This window comes from Myxocyprinus asiaticus, chromosome 5, assembly GCF_019703515.2.
Source record: "Myxocyprinus asiaticus isolate MX2 ecotype Aquarium Trade chromosome 5, UBuf_Myxa_2, whole genome shotgun sequence".
In the NCBI taxonomy this organism is placed as follows: Eukaryota; Metazoa; Chordata; class Actinopteri; order Cypriniformes; family Catostomidae; genus Myxocyprinus; species Myxocyprinus asiaticus.
This window is the reverse complement of record NC_059348.1, coordinates 7,806,473-7,826,830: the sequence shown is the minus strand read 5'-3', so window position 1 is coordinate 7,826,830 and position 20,358 is coordinate 7,806,473. Positions and strand designations below refer to the sequence as shown.

General features: G+C 37.4%; 1 protein-coding gene across 2 annotated transcripts; it reads right to left on the bottom strand.

Moving 5' to 3' along the window:
• Positions 1 to 3,158: 3,158 nt before the first annotated feature.
• LOC127440870 (zinc finger protein 239-like) lies at positions 3,159 to 13,438 on the bottom strand. 2 transcript variants are annotated; one of them, XM_051697914.1, is made up of 3 exons: positions 13,315 to 13,436; positions 13,016 to 13,165; positions 3,159 to 5,494 (listed from the first exon to the last, which is right to left on the bottom strand). In XM_051697914.1, the coding sequence occupies exons 2-3, from the start codon at positions 13,107 to 13,109 to the stop codon at positions 4,647 to 4,649; spliced, it is 942 nt and encodes a 313-aa protein (XP_051553874.1). In that variant the 5' UTR covers positions 13,110 to 13,165; positions 13,315 to 13,436; the 3' UTR covers positions 3,159 to 4,646. The 2 variants fall into 2 exon arrangements, with proteins under 2 accessions (XP_051553874.1, XP_051553873.1); XM_051697913.1 differs by having other exon boundaries at positions 3,160 to 5,494; positions 13,016 to 13,438.
• Between the last annotated feature and the right edge of the window lie 6,920 nt (positions 13,439 to 20,358).

Below are 20,358 nucleotides of genomic sequence, written 5' to 3'. Positions count from 1 at the left end.
AGAGTGAGGTAAGTTACTTCACGTCAAACAACAATCTATAATGATAACATACAACAATTATTACAGACTACATTCAACAATCTAGCCAAGGACACGACACATGAGGGGATTAAAATAAGCAGGAACAAAGAAGGACAGGTGCCGCTCGCCAGCTGAAAGTTGGCATGATCAGCGTTTCCATGTAAACAATCAGTGTTCCCATGGAAACGCTGATTCTGCGTGCCAACAGCACCTGAAACACATGATGCAGAAATGTCAACACAATTAGAACAAAACAAACAGAACATGGAGCATGAGTGTCTGGATACTGATACAGACTGAAACCGAACCATTACAGGAAGTCAGGATCCAGACACCATGCTCTGGACATGAAACAAGACCGACGAGTGCACGGCGGTAACTCACAACCGGACTCATGCGCTCAAACAAAGAACGTACACAAAACACAAGACAGACAGGGAACGATGATGTCACGGTCCCGTCAGACAAAAACCCAACCTGACAGAATGACAGGACTGTGACACATTTTCGAATTTCCTAGCTTATACTCGAGTCACAGCACGAGTTTTTAACACAGTACACATTGGTGACTACAGGAAGTTGGGAAACTTTACTTCCTGCCAAATCATTTCTTAGGATACGGGAAATTCCTTTCATTGGTTACTGAGTCTGAACAGCTATTTTGATGAATCCAGTTGCAAGACTAGAGTGCAAGTATGTGTAAATGGACCTTTACTACACCAAATTCAATACCCTGAACTAAAACATCTGAACCAAAGCTAGACTAAGAAAACGGAAGAACATCGGCCAGAATGAACGACTATGTTGCCCCTTTGTCCCTCAAAATATAAATTTGTTTGGGTTCAGTCAAAGTGACAGCACACTAAAAGACAGGATCAATAGCAAGTATAATATCAGAGTGTGTGTGTATGTGTGTGTGTGCACAAAGGCAACAAGCAATTATAAAGTGTTTTTCTCAGATTCTTGCATTTGAACGCAGTAAGATGTCCCAATTTATGGCAATAAAAGGATTCATGTGAATCTGTGGAGGAATCAGAAGTCTGTTTGTTTTTACTTACAGATGAAGAGGCTTTACAGCTGTGACTGCCTTCACCAATACTGTGCCAAGGGGATGGAAAAGCAACTTTGCATATAAGCACAAACTCATCAACAAAGACAGTGGCATCAGAGTGCGATAAAACTTTTTGCTCAATCAAATAAAGCACAATTTTCTTTGAAACGCAATTCTTGAATTCTTCCAACAACATTACATTTTTCAGTTGCTCATAAGTTATAACTTTTCTGGCCACCCACCACTTTTCAAAAGAAGTTTTCTCATGAGAAAACTCAACAAATATTGGTGATTTTCATATGTTTCAAATATCTTTTGTTGATACGCTTCAGGATCGTGCTTGTTGGCTTGCAATGCAGAAATTTTTACCTGATCATAATCCAAACTCTACTCCGATAGTGCTGAAATCACTTCATAGGCTATCCCCAACGACTTTGCATCACAAAAGCAAAGGCCAGATACCTTTTGGACACTGTAGTGTGGCAGCAATATGCTCTAAAACAGGAAAATGTGTATCGACTTTCCCTAAACAATGGTATAAAGCAGTTTGCCTACTCACATCAAATTCCAAGGGCTGCAGGAACAGAGTTGGGAGAGAAGACACTGTCAGGCACCAACACAGGTGTTGCAGTTCCTCAGGAAACTGGAGGAGGAGGATTTGGAGGCTGACCATGCTTCAGCCCAAGCTCCAACTTTTTTAACCGGATAGCTTTTGCACTTTGAGCTCAACCGCTCAGATGTGCAGCAGCTGACCCTGGTATTGTTGTCAGCTTAAATCAATTTCCAGCTCTTACAGTTGAATTGCCATCAACTGTTTTTTAATTGTAGGTTGGTTAACGGGATCTATGCCAATCGGTTCCTCGGGTTTGAGTTCTGTCTCCAAAGCCCTAGAACCCTTGGATACTGCAGAATGGGTTGCAACACACACAACCACTCTCTGTTCTCTTAATATCTATTGTCCCACTAATTCTGCATATAGTAACTCCTTAACCTCCCTCTTCACTTCATATCCTGGCATGGCTATAAAGAAAAAAATCTGCTATTAATAACAAATCATCTTTGCAACATTTTTTTAATTATTCCAATGTGGGCACAATCGTAAATGAATCAAGTACAATTTTGATGCCATCACTACCATAATTCCTCCCTCACTAAAAGAAAATCACCTGGCAAATGCGAAAGATACATAAAAAATAAAATACATCAAAGAAACTGCAATTGTAAGAAAAATAAGCAAAAGACATAGATGAGACATAGATGAAATTTCCATTACCTTATACTGTAGATGATTTTTGCTATTAGACGAGCCCTCAATTTCTGATGAAAAATATTATAACGTTTTTGATAAAAGATTTCACAAGTATATTCAGCAGGGTCTGAAACTAGCTTTTTTGACCACCATCCACAGTGGCTGGTGAATGCCACTTTTTCCCTATTCAAATAAATAGTGGAGAAAAACAAAATAACCATGCCCTCTTTATTTGAATGTCTGCAAATATTTTCAAAGATAACCTTATGAGAAATCAAAATAACGCCCCCTCGTCTGTGACCAGAGTGATATGAAGAAAAGCAAATTTTGGTAAATCCACTTTTTCTTAAATTCTTATGTTCCGTGTTACTCAGACAGTGCCGGTCCTCCCTATATGAAATATATGCAAGTTGTGTTGTTAGGTTTGCAAGACTCGTAAAAAGACTCTTTTTTTGAAACAATGCAAAAATGAACAAAAATCAAAACATAATCACTAATCTCCTAAAAGAGTGTAAATATCTTAGGTAGTGGAGCCAAGACAGTCCATAGGGCACTGAAGCAAACAAAATTTGCTTCAAAATAAAAAAAAGAAACAAAATCCAGGGCAACCATAAATCCAATAGTCCTGGAAGTTTCTCCTGTACTGACTAATCCCCCAGCGCGAGTTCTTTAATGCACTGCAATTAGAAAAATGTCACCTTACACTTCACAGCAGATGCACTGGAGGACGGATTATATATTATCAAACATATAATGTGATTTAGATGTTTATAATGATTGATTATAATTCTAAAAACCTAGTCCTTCCACTTAAAGCACCAGAAGTGGTGAAAATAAATGACAGACAGAACGTGAGAAGGCTTATGCAATATAGGATTGAAGTTGTTTGTGAGGAAAATTATGAATAGTGTTTCATAATTTGTCACAAACAACAAAAGCCACAACATGTACAGTATGCTAGATCCAATACCAACTAAGCTCTTAAAAGAGGTGTTCCCTGTAATCTCAGAACCTCTCCTTAATATTATTAACTCCTCACACTGTTAAGGACACAAACACACTCACACAGTTTAAGTATAGACTAAAGACTCATCTATTTAGCCAGGCATACACCTAATTTATCCATCAACTCACAATTAGGCTGCTTTAGTTAGGTCTGCCTTAACCAGAAACATCTATCGTGATCTATAATGCTGCAAAAAATGTAATGGCATCTATGCTAATATTATTCTGTTTCTTTCCATGTCTCAACCTCGGGATTCACATCCCAGAGCCGGCCAGATCCAGCTCCGTTCCTGCTTGGTGTCGAACTCCACTGCTACGTGTCGATGAGTGATGACAAACTACAGCCAGTGCCAACTGATGCCAACTCCAACTGTAAAACGTTGGATACTTCATATGCCAATGCCTGAACCTTGGATTTAGGATGGACCCCATTTCATTTTCTGTTAATGCATGATTTTCTGTAAAGCTGCTTTGAAATAATGTGTGTTGTGAATAGCACTATTCAAATAAAAATGACCTGACTTGACAATTTAATGATAATATATGGATTATGTGAGATTCATATACCATTTAAATGGGTCGCTCATTTTGACCCAGGAACACAAGGAGTGGTAGCCAATGAGGAACAAAGCACAAGGGTTAATAAGTAAAAATAGTAAAATATTTTTATTTCAATTAGCATTATTTGCTGAAAAAAATGTACTGTAGTGTAAATTCATTCATTACATTAAAATGTGAAATGAATGTTAAATTATACAGTATTTTCTCTTTACAAATATATATATATATATATATATATATATATATATATATATATATATATTTTACAATGTAAATACTGTATATATCATTATCAGTTGCCTTTAATTTCTTTGGCTAAATCTAAATTGAGCAATTTTGTAATTTGACAACTAGAATCTATTTGGTTACTAAATGTTTCTGTTTAGGAGCCAGTGGTGCTGCAGTAAATGTTTTTTAGTCTGGAGCCCTGCCAAGGTAAAGCAACTTTGCAAAGATGGGCTCTTAAATGATGCTTGAGTGAACAAGGGCATTCCATTTCACAAATGCATCTTGTCCTCTTTTCCTTTCCTTGCAACCTCGCATCCTAAGAGGAAGGAGCTAGGATGCAACAAATGCAAGCAAGGAAAGGAATCGAGAATTCCATTTAGTTTCTTCAAATGTTCTTCTACCTGTTACATAAAACGACAGCTCAATTAGCTCTGTAGGTAATGTAGCAATTCATCCACTTAATTGTAATTGCTCTTTTGAAAAAACATTTTTTTTTATCCCATTTGCATGGCAAAAAAATATGAACTTTGCTCAATGTGACAACCCTAGGCAATTATTTTTTCTATGAGTCTTTAGAGTGCTTGATCGGACAAAACTCTTCCCACATGAAGTGCACTGGTATGGCTTCTCTCGAGTATGCACTCGCTCATGTGCTTTCAGATTTCCTGAAACAGAGAAACTCTTTCCACAATGTGAACACTTATAAGGTTTTTCTCCAGTATGGATTCTTTGGTGAAGTTCCAAGTTGTAAGCTCTGTGAAAGGCCTTCCCACACTCAGAGCACACATGATCTCTCACACCTCTGTGTTTTTTCTGGTGCTCTTTTAAATTGTGCAGCTCTGAAAAACTCTTTCCACAAAGTGAACACTTGTAAGGCTTCTCATTTAGATGAATTTTCTGGTGTTTTCTTAAGACTGATGCTAAAGAAAATGTTTTGCCGCACTGATCACAGCTATATAACTTTTCTCCGGAGTGCAAGAACAAATGAATTTTGAGACCACATGCCTGTCTGAAACTCTTCCCACACTGATGACATTTGAAAGGCTTCTCGCCAGTGTGAATTCTCATGTGCTTAGTAAGACTTCCTTTACGTGTAAAAGTATTCCCACACTGATGGCATCTGAAAGGCTTCTCTCCAGTGTGAACTTGAATGTGACGCTTAAGATATCCTTTATGTCCAAAACTCTTTCCACACTGAGGGCAGTTGAAATAATTTTTGGCTCTTATTCTTTTAGTTCTTTTTTGTGAGAAATACTTTTCAGTCTGTGAGCCACTAAAAGAGTTTTGTTCAGTTATGAAACTACGAAGTGTCTTATCCCGATGGTGTTTCTCCTTCACTTCATTCAGTTCTTGACTTTCCTCTTTCACATCCATCAGGTCTAAAATGAAAAAAAAAAAAAATGGTTGCTATTCATTTCAAAGGACAAATATTAAAAATAAGAAATTAAAACTGACAAATTTTGGAGTAAAACTACAGGTCAAAACTAACCTTAGAAATGTGGCAGCATCATGATTTTATTTTTACACATAGATAAGTAGTTTTTTACTCAAATCTCTTGAATTTAGCACCTCTGGTTGCATTATATGCCAATGGTGAGTAAAAACAAAATGGGAGGAAACTTTTTGTGTGTTTTTCCCAAGTTAGAGTGTGAATAACTCCAGAAATATTAAAGATAACTTAATATTGTTTTAGATTCGGGTTTTTGTATCTTTATTTTTAAGGTCATAAGTGGTTTAATTTCAGAGATACAGTTGAAGTCAGAAGTTCACATACACTTAGGTTGAAGTCATTAGAACTAATTTTTCAACCACTCCACAGATTTAATTTTAGCAAACTATAGTTTTGGCAAGTCGTTTATGACATCTACTTTGTGCATGAAAGTAATTTTTCCAACAATTGTTTACAGAAAGATTGTTTCACTTTTAATTGACTACATCACAATTCCAGTGGGTAAGAGGTTTACATACACTGTTAACTGTGCCTTTAAGCAGCTTGTAAAATTAAGTCAAGCTTTTAGGCAATTAGCCAATTAGCTTCTAATAGGCTAATTGGCTAATTGGCTAATTGGAGTCAATTTGAGGTGTACCTGTGGATGTATTTTAAGGCATACCTTCAAACTCAGTGCCTGTTTGCTTGTTATCATGGAAAAATCAAAAGAAATCAGCTAAGACCTCAGAAAAAAAAAAATGTGGACCTCCACAAGTCTGGTTCATCCTTCGGAGCTATTTCCAAACACCTGAAGGTACCACGTTCACCTGTACAAAAAATAGTACGCAAGTATAAACACCATGGAACCACGCAGCCATAATACCACTTGGGAAGGAGACGCATTCTGTCTTCTTGAGACAAACGTAGTTTGGTGCGAAAAGTGCAAATCAATCCCAGAACAACAGCAAAGGACCTTGTGAAGATGCTGGAGGAAACAGGTAGACATGTATCTACATCCACAGTAAAATTATTCCTATAACGACATAACCTGAAAGGCTGCTAAGCAAGAAAGAAACCACTGCTTCAGAACTGCCATAAAAAAGCCAGACTACAGTTTGCAAGTGCACATGGGGACAAAGATCTTACTTTTTGGAGAAATGTCCTCTGGTCTGATGAAACAAATTGAACTGTTTGGCCATAATGACCATTGTTATGTTTGGAGGAAAAAGGGTGTGGCTTGCAAGCCGAAGAACACCATCCCAACCATGAAGCATGGGGATGGCAGCAGCATGTTGTGGGGGTGCTTTGCTGCAGGAGGGACTGGTGCACTTCACAAAATAGATGGCATCGTGAGGAAGAAAAATTATGTGGATATATTGAAGCAACATCTCAAGACATCAGCCAGGATGTTAAAGCTTGGTCGCAAATGGGTCTTCCAAATGGACATTGACCCCAGGCATACCTCCAAAGTTGTGGCAAAATGGCTTAAGGACAACAAAGTCAAGGTATTGGAGTGGCCATCACAAAGCCCTGACCTCAATCCAATAGAAAATTTGTGGGCAGAACTGAAAAAGCATGTACGAACAAGGGAGCCTACAAACCTGACTCAGTTACAGCAGCTCTGTCTGGAGGAATGGGCAAAAATTCTAGCAACATATTGTGAGAAGCTTGTGGAAGGCTACCCAAACCATTTGACCCAAGTCAAACAATTTAAAGGCAATGCTACCAAATACTAACAAAGTGTATGTAAACTTCTGACCCACTGAGAATGTGATGAAAGAAATAAAAGCTGAAATAATTCACTCTCTACTATTATTGACATTTCACATTCTTAAAATAAAGCAGTGATCCTAACTGACCTAAAACAGGGATTTTTTCTATGAGTTTAAATGTATTTGGTTAAGGTGTATGTAAACTTGTGACTTCAACTGTGTGTGTGTGTGTGTGTGTGTGTGTGTATATATAGATAGATAGATAGATAGATACACACACACACACACACACAGTTGTGCTCAAAAGTTTGCATACCCTGGCAGAAATTGTGAAATTTTGGCATTGATTTTGAAAATAGGACTGATCATGCAAAAAAACTGTCTTTTATTTAAGGATAGTGATCATATGAAGCCATTTATCATCACATAGTTGTTTGGCTCCTTTTCAAATCCTAATGATAACAGAAATCACCCAAATGGCCCTGATCAAAAGTTTACATACTCTTGAATGTTTAGCCTTGTTACAGACACACAAAGTGACACACACAGGTTTAAATGGCAATTAAAGGTTAATTTCCCACATCTGTGGCTTTTTAAATTGTAATTAGTGTCTGTGTATAAACAGTCAATAAGTTTGTTAGCTCTCACGTGGATGCACCAAGCAGGCTAGATACTGAGCCATGGGGAGCAGAAAAGAACTGTCAAAAGACCTGCATAACAAGGTAATGGAACTTTATAAAGATGGAAAAGGATAAAAAAAGATATCCAAAGCCTTGAAAATGCCAGTCAGTACTGTTCAATTACTTATTAAGTGGAAAATTAGGGGATCTCTTGATACCAAGCCAAGGTCAGGTAGACCAAGAAATATTTCAGCCACAACTGCCAGAAGAATTGTTCGGGATACAAAGAAAAACCCACAGGTAACCTCAGGAGAAATACAGGCTGCTCTGGAAAAAAGACAGTGTGGTTGTTTCAAGAAGCACAATATGACGATACTTGAACAAAAATGAGCTGCATGGTCGAGTTGCCAGAAAGAAGCCTTTACTGCACCAATGCCACAAAAAAGCCTGGTTACAATATGCCCGACAACACCTTGACACACCTCACAGCTTCTGGCACACTGTAATTTGGAGTGACAAGACCAAAATAGAGCTTTATGGTCACAACCATAAGCGCTATGTTTGGAGAGGGGTCAACAAGTCCTATAGTGAAAAGAATATCATCCCCACTGTGAAGCATGGTGGTGGCTCAATGATGTTTTGGGGGTGTGTGAGCTCTAAAGGCATGGGGAATCTTGTGAAAATTGATGGCAAGATGAATGCAGCATGTTATCAGAAAATACTGTAAAAGACAATTTGCATTCTTCTGCACGAAAGCTGCACATGGGACGCTCTTGGACTTTCCAGCATGACAATGACCCTAAGCACAAGGCCAAGTTGACCCTCCAGTGGTTACAGCAGAAAAAGGTGAGAATACCAAGGATCTGCAAAGCTGTCATTGCTGCACGTGGAGGATTTTTTGATGAGAACTCTTTGAAGTAGTTAAGTTCAAATTATATTAGTAATTTTTCGTGTTATTAATGTCCCGACTATATATTGTGATCAGTTGAATGCCACTTTGGTGAATAAAAGTACCAATTACATTCCATTAGAGCAAAATCTGTACATTATTCCAAACTTTTGGCCACCAGTGTATTTATTTTGGAAATGGTTTAAACATTAATCTTAAAATCTGTGTTACAAAATACCAAGGCTTTTTGTAAGTGACTCTTGCTTTGTGAACATAAAAGTTAATTTAGAGAGTAAGAAAATGTTCTGAAATATATGGGTTTTCTACACACACACAAAACAAGTTAAAAGTTAAAAATTACATTGTTCTAAATATTTAGTTTTGTTGATCACATTCTTATAGGAAGGGTCTGATGCAAGGAAAGAAAATGAGGAAAGGAAAATAGGATTTACAATTTTAGGAGTAAGAAGCACCAGGCTCTGTTGGCTCTATGTCCCTGCTGAAAGGGTTATTTCATTCCACTAGATTGCAGAGAGTACTAGGGAAAAAATAATGCCTCTATCACCTTCCATCACAAAATACATATCTGAAATGCAGGTGGCGCTCTAATGCAGCTGAGCACTCTCTGTGCACTCATCCATAGGCATTCAGTCTATTTAATACTTCATATCTTGGCCTCTGAGTGGACTAAACGCTAATCAAGCTGTTGTCGGAAAGCTATGCGATGATGTATAATATTTTATCATCAGTAGTCAAGAACATATTTTGCAGATGCTATGCTGGACTGCATATGAGACATAACATGGGATTATTTACCCAAGCAAGCACACAGACAAGTAGAAAATGTCTTATAATGAAGAAAACAGCCTAAAATATAGAGTTTTTGGCTACTCTGAGCTTACAGAAGGAGTGATAGGAGCAGAAATTAGACATTTGTCTTTGTTGTCTTACACAGATTATGTAGCACTTTGATTGTTTTGATAATCATTAAATTTGTGGTATTATAGCAGCAAAATAAATAGCCACATTCCTGAGAACGAGAGCTTCCATATATTATGCATTTAAATGCATCTATTATTTGAGTTCAAACTCTCCAGACATGTTTTGTAAGTTCTGTTCTCTGGTTTGTGTGCAGCTGTGTTATGTTCTGTTGTTACAATCGCTGTGGCGGTCCTGTTTTTAGATAAACAAAACAAGTTTTCACTTGAACGCCCCAACTTGTGCTCTCATGCACTCTCATGAATGTACACAGGACAGCAACGGTCATCAAGATTTTCACTTAATAATAAATTGGATTTCAGTTTTTTCTCAACAAACCTTATCGTATGCCTTCAGAATAAGGCATGAATCACATTGAGTCTCAACTTCTGAATTATGTTTTTGCGTCCTTTTTGAAGCTGGAAGAGGTGTCACCATCAACTGCCATTGTATGAAATCATTGAGCAGATCATTTTTTCTAAATTTCTCCCTTTGTGTACCGAAAGGCAATTAAAGATCATTCACACCCTGGTCATGGATTGTTCCAAATGCTTCTGCCTGGCAGGTTTAAACCAGGACCCATAGACACTTACAAAGCTTATTTCCCAGTCTTGTATCCTTTCTCAACCAAAACCTTAACAGATATGTTTCCATAAGTTATTATTCTCTCTCTCTCTCACACACACACACTAGCACTTTAATCACTTTATCTATTCTTCTGCACATGTGTGATTGTATATGTATTGTGTATAAACTTCACCAAAGTAAATTCCTGTACCTCACAAGTGCTGGCGAATAAAAGAGATTCAGATTCGGAAAAAAATAAGATGGTCAAATTGGTTTAAAACAAGATGAGGTTTAGTAAATCATGAATTCATTTTCATTTGTGGGTGAACCTGTAGCTGTACTGAAAAATGCAATGAACTCCATTGCATCAGAAAACATAATCAAACAAATTGGCATTTATTGCAAAGATAGCATGAGCACATTTGTAATGCAAAATACTTAGCAAAAAGGAGTTTGTTTGGTTTTAATAAAACAATACATTTACTTTTAGGAAAAAACACAAAAAAGTATTTGGAAACTTTCTGTTTGTAAAATGTTAGTGGAACATGTCCATAGTTAATGTAATGTCTGGAGTGGTCACCGCAGTCTCCTGACCTTAATATCATCGAGCCACTCTGGGAAGATCTCAAACGTGCGGTTCATGCAAGACGACCAAAGACTTTGCATGACCTGGAGGCATTTTGCCAAGACGAATGGGCAGCTATACCACCTGCAAGAATTTGGGGCCTCATAGACAACTATTACAAAAGACTGCACGCTGTCATTGATGCTACAGGGGGCAATACACAGTATTAAGAACTAAGGGTATGCAGACTTTTGAACAGGGGTCATTTCATTTTTTTTTTTTTTTTTTTGCCATGTTTTGTTATATGATTGTGCCATTCTGTTATAACCTACAGTTGAATATGAATCCCATAAGAAATAAAAGAAATGTGTTTTGCCTGATCACTCATGTTTTCTTTAAAATGGTACATATATTACCAATTCTCCAAGGGTATGCAAACTGTATATCGGTTTCTTTATTCACAAATAGTATTTGTGCATTTGTGTGCTCATCACTGATGTCTCAACCGAGTGGAGAATGTGAGATTACTTCTGTATCCATATCAAAATTAATACATCACACGAGAGACTGCTTGAACTCCACCCTCTTGTGAAGCGTTAGATTATAGTTGAAAAATAACTTAAATATTGATATTTTTTCACACCAAAAGTGATCGTGTGGCTTTAGAATAAATTAGTTTAACCGCTGGAGTCATATTGATGATGTTTATGCTGACTGTATATGATTTTCTGAGCTTTAAAAGAGAAATCTCAATTCACTTGCATTTTAAGGACCTACTGAGCTGAGATATTTTTCTGTTTTTCTTCAAATGTGTTCTGGTGAAGAAAGAAAGACATACACACCTGGGATATCATTAGGGTGAGTAAATAATGAGAGAATTTAAATTTTTGGGTGAACTATCCCTTTAAACGATGTTCTTATTGGCTTCACGGTTTGATGTCAAAAGCAGAGAATAACGTGATTATTTCAAATCATCTCACGTAAACGCGGATTTCTTACTTCATCTGATTTTTGGGAGTAATGAGCATATTGGTGTGCATGTAAACATGCTCAATATCATTGAGAATCAATGGGTGCATTCAAAAGATGGAAAATGTTGCTTTCAGAGGCTGTATACACAATTAGGAAAATAAGATTCATTTCAACCTGTTCTGTGACCAGTGCAGACATTTGTATAGCTAGTTTTTTTATTTGTGCTTTTCCCAATACACATTGTTCTAAAGCAGCTTTACAGAAAATCAGCTGTAATGTCTGTAACGTCTCAAAAACATGAATACCCCACACTCCTGGAAATATAATAAACAATTTGATAAAATATATATATACATATATACACACACACATATATATATATATATATATATATATATATATATATATATATATATATATATATCTGGCTTTCTGTATCTTGGTATTTTTTAAATTTCACTATTTAGTCCCATTGCCCCCATATGAGGAAAACGATTTGCTCTTCATGTTTATTAAGGGCTACTAGTAACTAATCGAAAAGGGAAATGGCAATGCACACAGCAGTAATGCTCAGGTCTCAGGAGGTTAATGCTGCAATATATTGTAAAAATACAATACAGAGTAAAAATGTGCCTATTGTCAGTACAGGAATGGTATAAGATAAAGAAAAACTAAAGCAAGCTGATCAGCGTCCATAATCAAATGAAGGCGGTTGCAGACAAATAGAAAATTCACACACTTTATAGACGGCCCCTAACTTCAACGCATAATCAGTGGAGATTCCTAGAAAATATGACATAAAATCGATTAACGTGTTTTCTGATTGATTTCGCTTATTGTCATACATGCCGATCGTAGTCTAGTTTAAAATACTGACCGTACTGTATCCACTGATAGAAAACTACTGAAAAAATAAACTACATGTGTAAAGATGAAAACAACTTTACCGCAGTGTAACTACGATATTTCCGACTGCACTTGAAGAGCACATAAGATGCAAAGATAAAGAATGTTTCATATTTAAAGGCATTTAATTTGAATGATTAAATTGTTATTTAACATAAAATTATAATTCACTAAAGCCACCAAATGTGTTGAACTGCTTAAAGCTTTATAACTTTAATCTTCATCAGCAGTCAATAATAAAGAATGAAGAATGGACACCAACCTCTTTGTTCCTCGGTATCTTCATTTTTCATGACATTTGAACTGCATGATTCTGGATAACTCATGTCCTCACTCTCTTCTTTAATAAACATCATTTTACAATGTTTTATCCCGCAGATCTCAGTTGAAACACCTGAAGTTATTCCTGTTCCTGTTGAAACAAGTCTTCGTTTAGGATGATGAGAATACTGGTGACATTTATAAACATGAATCAGATGCTCGAATAATGTAGAAATAAACAAAACAACAATGCCAGAAGTTTCTACAGGATTATGATTATCAGTATAGAAGATCGTTTACAGTTTTGCACGTCTCTGAAAACGTGTGCTAAACATCATATAATATGGAAACTTTGGTGCATTTATTTGTTTAAAAGTGAATGTTTATCAAAACTCTGCAAATCTCTCGCCGCCATGTTTGAGTGACGTCATACAACAGCATCTCGGAGGGGACATTCTGAACCGCTTGTCGTGGAAAACGCTTAACGTGGTTTAAAGGGACCATGAAATGCTATTTTTTTAATAATTAAATTATCTTCCGTGAGGTCCACTGATAATGTCTGTAAATTTTTTAGCACTAAAACAGTCATAGTTTAGTAATAAATGATAATTTCCACCCTGTTTCTGGCCCTCTCTCTGAAAAGCTCAGTTTTCACCACAGTCTCCTTTAAACTTCAATTTAAACGGCCACTGTTCTAATTGGCTAACATCATACAACCCCTCAATACAGACCACAGTCATATTTGAAATAGTCAGAAGAGTATGGACAAGCTCCACAACTTTATAAAGCTAAATTTCAGGGTTTACAGATAACACACATCCAACAAATTGCATCTGAATATATTATACTATTCAGTCAAGCACATCGGCACCATAACATATTAAATATTCTTGAATGAAATGATTTACTCACGTTTTTGCGGTCAAGTCCAAGTGTTTTTAACTGCACCATCCTTCAATAAAAGTTCCTTAGCAAAGCTTGAATCAGATTATGAATGGTTCAAAAGCAGTCCACGCACATACATAGTCGCTGGAAACATTTCCAAATGGTCAAATACGTCCAGCTAGTCCATGTTTACACCAACACCAACATACACCAACGATTAAAAATAGCGCAGATGGGTGAAAGGACAGTATGTTGAGCAGTTTGTGTTCAGTGTAGCAAGTGGCAAAGCAGCTGAATGTATCTCCTCTTCTGAGTTGTACCTTGAAACCGCATCTTTCAAACATGACAATGGTAAAAGACGGTTGGTACTGTAATGACAGAGATACAGTAAAATACACTAGTAGCAGTAAATGAGGGAATTTTCTGGTGGAGGCTGATATGTGAATATTAATTGACCAAACCAATAAAAGAGTGCAGATTTTATTATATCTATTTGCTGATAATTATGCTACAAAGATGAGCTCTTTCTGATATCTTAAATAGGCAGGGTTTCCAGAGAACATTGCAACTTAAGCTTTTACGACCATCTTAACTAACGTCGCTCGTTATTTTACGACGGAGTGACACCTGTTTCCCAAACCAGCACGTAGATCACTCGTTATAAAGTAGAACTTAAGTGCTTCATTTCTGGAGCTATGTATGTCTAGGTGTTTGTCTTCTCAACATGAAATAATAATAATAAAGTTGTTTGTAACCTTGTCGAGGCACTGAAATGTATTAACTATTACAGAATTTAATTAAAGAAATAATGATGGCTTTAGTATGATGGAGTTTCAGATGTATTGATGCTCAATCATTGAGATTAATGAAAGTGACACAATAAATGCATGTAACGTGAATATACACTATGTGAATCATAAGCGACTCTCACGTAGCCTAAAGCTTTTTTACTTTGGCTGGAAACTGAACAAATGCACACAGAACAGGATTAAAATGATGGACATCAGTATTGAACTACTCATAGACCTGTCTAAATATTAATAGATCATCTGGTTAGAGTTCAAGGTGCTGTGTACTTGTAGCTTTTCTGCAATTACGCAACATGCAATTTGTTTCTACCTTGTAAAAAGACTAAAGTGAGCCGATTTGAACCAGCCATTGGAGGAAGGAAGAAGAGGAGGAGGATGAAATGAGAGACAGGTAATCTCTCACTGCACACTCTTTAATCTACTGTGTTAACCCCCCCCCATCCTGAATATGCAGATACATCCTTATGCAAACATTTTTACAAAATACTTACAGTGGCATACTTACCACTGAACTAGAAATGTCCCAGTTTTTCATTTCAGAAATCTGGTCACCTTAACTAACATTCTACTTAGTGCTTCGGGGAACCCAGCCACAGTCTTAAGAAGTAACGATGCGTTTTAATCTTTCCGATCACCAATACTTGTCAATATAGCAGAATAGATCAAATCAAACATATATAGCCATTTACAGACTTACCAATTAAGCGGAAGACACCATTCCAGCTAACATTAACTCACCATGAGAAGAGCAATTCCATCCTCCACTTCTTCAGTGAACAGAGTATATTTCCTTCAGTCTTTCACTCACAAGATCCTTCAGTAATTTGGATTTCATTGATTTTTGGCTAAATTTCACTTTCTTTACACCTGTTGCACGATCCACAATCAGGCTTCATGATGCACTAGCGGGATACTGAAAGCTGATGTAAGGTTACCTCAGATGATTATTGGTTATTAAGGCAAATTTAATTTCACCTTATTCAGTCACATTTTTGGTGGGAGAAATTGACGCTGTGTCATTTAAAATTTTGGGAGGAAAAAATATTAGAGTAGCGCCTTGTCTTGAGCTGGCAGCCTACTCTGGCATTCATGTAGTGTTTAAAACTTGCGTGGGTTACCATGCATGAAAGAAAAATAATGAATAAATTTTTGTGGAGGCTCGATCAGCCATCCATGCCAATATGTATCATACTAAACATTAAAACTGTTATCACTGCTTGATAATGTGAATGTCGCAAGTCAGTAGGAAAAGGTTCAAATTTAAGAGCAAAGAGCATACTCCTGAAAGAGCACACTTGGGTGTGTTTTATTTTGTGATTTGATTCATTTGACCTGTAATGTACAGCGCTATTATCATCCTGGCTTTCACCATGTTTGGCTTTTAGCAGGTAAAGACAATTTTTATGTGGGCAGACCGCTGATCTGTGAGATCGAGCGCGTGAAATAAAGCATATGGAGCCGCTGAAAAAGTTATCCACAAGATCACAATTCAGATTTACTGAGAAGGACAAGCAGTACAGAGAACTAAACACTCCTGAATTCACTGCATGTGTATCATGGCTGCGGAGGGAGCGTCCCACCCCTTGCGTGACTACCTGCATCGCCTATATGCCATGATCCGCCTCTGCTCAAAGCAAATACTGTAGTTTAATTAATTAAAATTTAATTTAAAGTTTTAATGTTTTATTTGAGTTAATTTACTGATTAATTCATTGTAAACAGTAATAGATGCACATATTGAGTCTGTTAAGAAGAATAAAACGTGAAAGATTTAACAGTTTTGTCAAATGTAAGTCTAAGGAAAAATATCAAATACAGCACAAAGTGATTTGCAATATGCTCACAATTTAAATTAAACTGCCTGCTTATCTTCACCAATAATATGTAGGATTTTATATGTAAATAATAAGTATAAGAATCTTGGCCGCACTGTGGCCTGGGTTGCTCAGCGAGTAAAGATGCTGACTACCACCCCTGGATTTGCAAGTTCGAATCCAGGGCGTGCTGACTGACTCCAGCCAGGTCTTCTTAGCAACCAAATTGGCCTGGTTGCTAGGGAGGGTAGAGTCACATGGGGTAACCTCCTTGTGGTCGCTATAATGTGGTTCTCGCTCTCGGTGGGGCGCATGGTGAGTTGTGTGTGGATGCTGCAGAGAATAGCGTGAAGCCTCCACACGCGCTATGTCTCCATGGTAACGTGCTCAACAAGCCATGTGATAAGATGTCTTGGACTGATGGTCTCAGATATGGAGGCAACTGAGATTTATCCTCCGCCACCCGGACTGAGGTGAGTCACTACGCCACCACGAGGACCTAGAGCACATTGGGAATTGGGCATTCCAAATTGGGGAGAAAAGGGGAGAAAAAAATAATAATCTTGGCCGCGTTCAACCACCAAAATTAATGTAGGGAAATATATGCAGGATAAATGATGAATGAGCATATTGGAAATCCGATTAAAATTCTCCACCATTAAATATGCAATACAACAGTCTCGTTGTGTCTGCTAATAATTTATATGCAAGGAATTTAGCTCAAGAAGGGAATTATTCTTAATTCTGGGAATATTGAAAGAATTAATGTTTACATCTGATCAACCTGCGGCCAGTGCTGAGTTGGTATGACGTATCTGACCACCAATACTTCATTTAGAAAGACATGATTTGAGATCGGGTTACTCAAATTATATTAAAGAAACACCAACACTTTCAGCGAAAATTAGAAGGTACTTGTGTTACGTTGTTTGGTGTTGATGTTCTTTGATGTACTTTGGCTTGGCTTGTGGAAGTTTTAGTTTGATGATCTTGAAGTTCTGATCAGCTTGTTGGGCCTCATGTATTCAGATAGAAGACAAAGGCAGGCCTAACACAGTTGTAAAACCTAACTCAGGTCCACATACCAAGTCATACATTTTACTGATAAAAATCGAGCCAAAATCAAACAAAGGGAGTCCAAAACAGACTACAAATCCCATGAAGCCTTGCTCACTAAAGGATCGAACTCTCAACTCCTATTGGATGAGGCACACGACAGAACGCACCTCAACCATGACATCATCAGGAGTAGAAATACCTCTGAAATGCTTCCGGGATTTGCTTCCAGCAACTTTGCTCGCCGTGCGTAGATGCAGCTCATCGCTGCTCTCAGGTGTAGCCTCGTGGCACAAGGAAGTAACGTACGACTTGAAACTGTGGCCATACAATCTCCATCTCGCTGGACGAGTTGAGATTATTCTGTGTTCCACCGAACACTCTAACAGATCCGAAGGAGACCGCCGAGCAATCCGCATCTTCATCCATTTGCCTGCAGAAGTGAAGAGATAAAAGATTTCTCTTCCATCTTCAATCAAGTCGACGTTGCTGATTTCTCCGCCAGCCCGCCGAGAATCAGCAGCCGTACCGCCCGCCGACAGAGCGAGGAAACGGCCTCCCGTCATCAACCGAGCCTCGAGGAACTGAGTCAGAGTTAAAGGACGGATGAACACACATTCTGCATCCTCATGCGATTCAAGTAAGAGGTTTACGTCTGGGCAGAGATAGAATATTATAGTGTGTTATTCTTGTGTATCAAGGTAATTGCTTATACAGTTTACGGACCACCGAGTCCGCTCATTGCGGCTAATACTCAGGGTATTAATTATCACAAATGAGATTTGCTTTATTGTAGTCCAACCACATTGGACTGTTGTGCATTTCCACCATCGCGGGCGAGACCGGCAAATTGAGTTTATCCATTAAAGAATCAAAGACCGCGGGACGGTTTACGAGCCGTCCACCGCGCCTCTGAGTGATAAACTAACAGCTGCTTTCTCTCCCATGATCGCGAAATCGGCTTTGGGGCCATCACTTTATTCTCTCTCTCTCTCGTACTAACCACACACACACGCGACCCCTCACAAACATTCTCACATGCATTTTTGGCTAGTAGATAGCTTTGTGATAAAGCTCAGCTTTGTCCCTTAGCTACCATTGACTGGTTTCTCTCCGCCCACATTCGCGGCCATATTCTCTGGCCGGAAGTCTCGCGTGACATACTCTCCATGAGAGTCACGTCCACCATTTTGTGTGCGTCCCTCCTTACACACACACACACACACACACACACCCTCATGTGTTATAGGATTATTTTGATTTCCATATCTAATCATATCACTGTTTAGTTTGTAGTTGTAAGTCGGAAGTTTATTGACTGCATTGTATTCATTATTTATTGATATTACTGCATAAATAAACTTTGTTATATTTCAAAGAGAAGTGTTTTGGTTGGTTTTGCATACACCTGTGTCATGCTGACGGGATGTCAGTGCTCGGATTCAAGCCTTCATTCATTGTTTTCCTAAGAATACAATCTAATATTGAGACTGTTATACTATCTGGTTATTAGTCCCTTATTCCAGGTTGGTGCCCCGTCAATATTAATCCTTATTAATATTCTACTGATTTTTGATAATTGATAATTATCTTTGATGATTGTTGAATTTGAATGATCAATAAGCTAGTGTTAATTTTAATCAATGTTTCATCGATGTTAACAATTAATGATATTTTCTATAATTGTTGATTTAAAGGATTAAAAAAAGCTAACATTGATTCTCATCAATGTTCTATTGATTTTAATAATTAATAATTATCTTTGATAATTAATAATTATTGCTAATAACCAAACCCACTCCTAAACGTATCGCACTACATTTACTGGAGCCCCATATGAGGTTTTAATGAGTTAGATTCAATTAATTAATTTAAATATTAATTAATAACTAAATTATTATTTCTGATAGTAACACTGATCTAAACAACCAGTAAAGCCCTACAAGCTGGAGGGTCGATTTCTGCTGTACGCTGGATTGTTGATGGTATGTGATGATAACTCTCGGAACTTTGAGTTCAGAAGATCGTGAAAGAGAGGAAAGACGGTAGCATGGAAGAGTGAGAGGTGGTGAGGCATGACCTTTTAACCATCTCTGTTCAGTCCAACCCTGAAAAGGCTTTAAGCCAGTTAGAAGTGGCATGTGGTCCATTCTCTCCACCTGGTCAAAGGTGGTTTATGAGTTCTTTGTGTGTATGAAGAATCCGTTTCCCATGCAAAAAAGTGCAATGTTTTAGTCATGAGCTTTTCTACTGGATGTATTACTTTCCATATTTACCCAAACAGACAAACAAACAAAAGTATTTGATAAAGCTGCCCATGCCCAAGCTACACTATTTTTTGCAAATTACAAAGTAGGAATAACGAAATGAGCACAAAGTCAATTGAAACTTCAATCAAACACGATATATCTACTCTGAATAATAGTTGACTAACTATTTCAACATGGATAATACAAGATTAAAGATCATAATCATCAGTTATAGAAGTGATTACAAGTCATCTCACATACAGTATGTTAAAGGCTACATCAGGCTATAATCATTTGTGTAAGATGAATTTTTACTATCAAAAATAGACATAGTGTAGAATGACGATACAATGGAGTCTTCTGATAGTGTTATAGTTCATAATATATGTATATGCATTGTAAAAACCCAAGAAAAGTTTGTTTTGTGCCTTTGGAGATGATAGAAAAGCACTAGTTTTGGCCCGGCTAAAAAGAGTTTCCATAGGGATCATTACAAAGAAAGTTTTCAAGCTCACTCTTCTCTTGTACAGA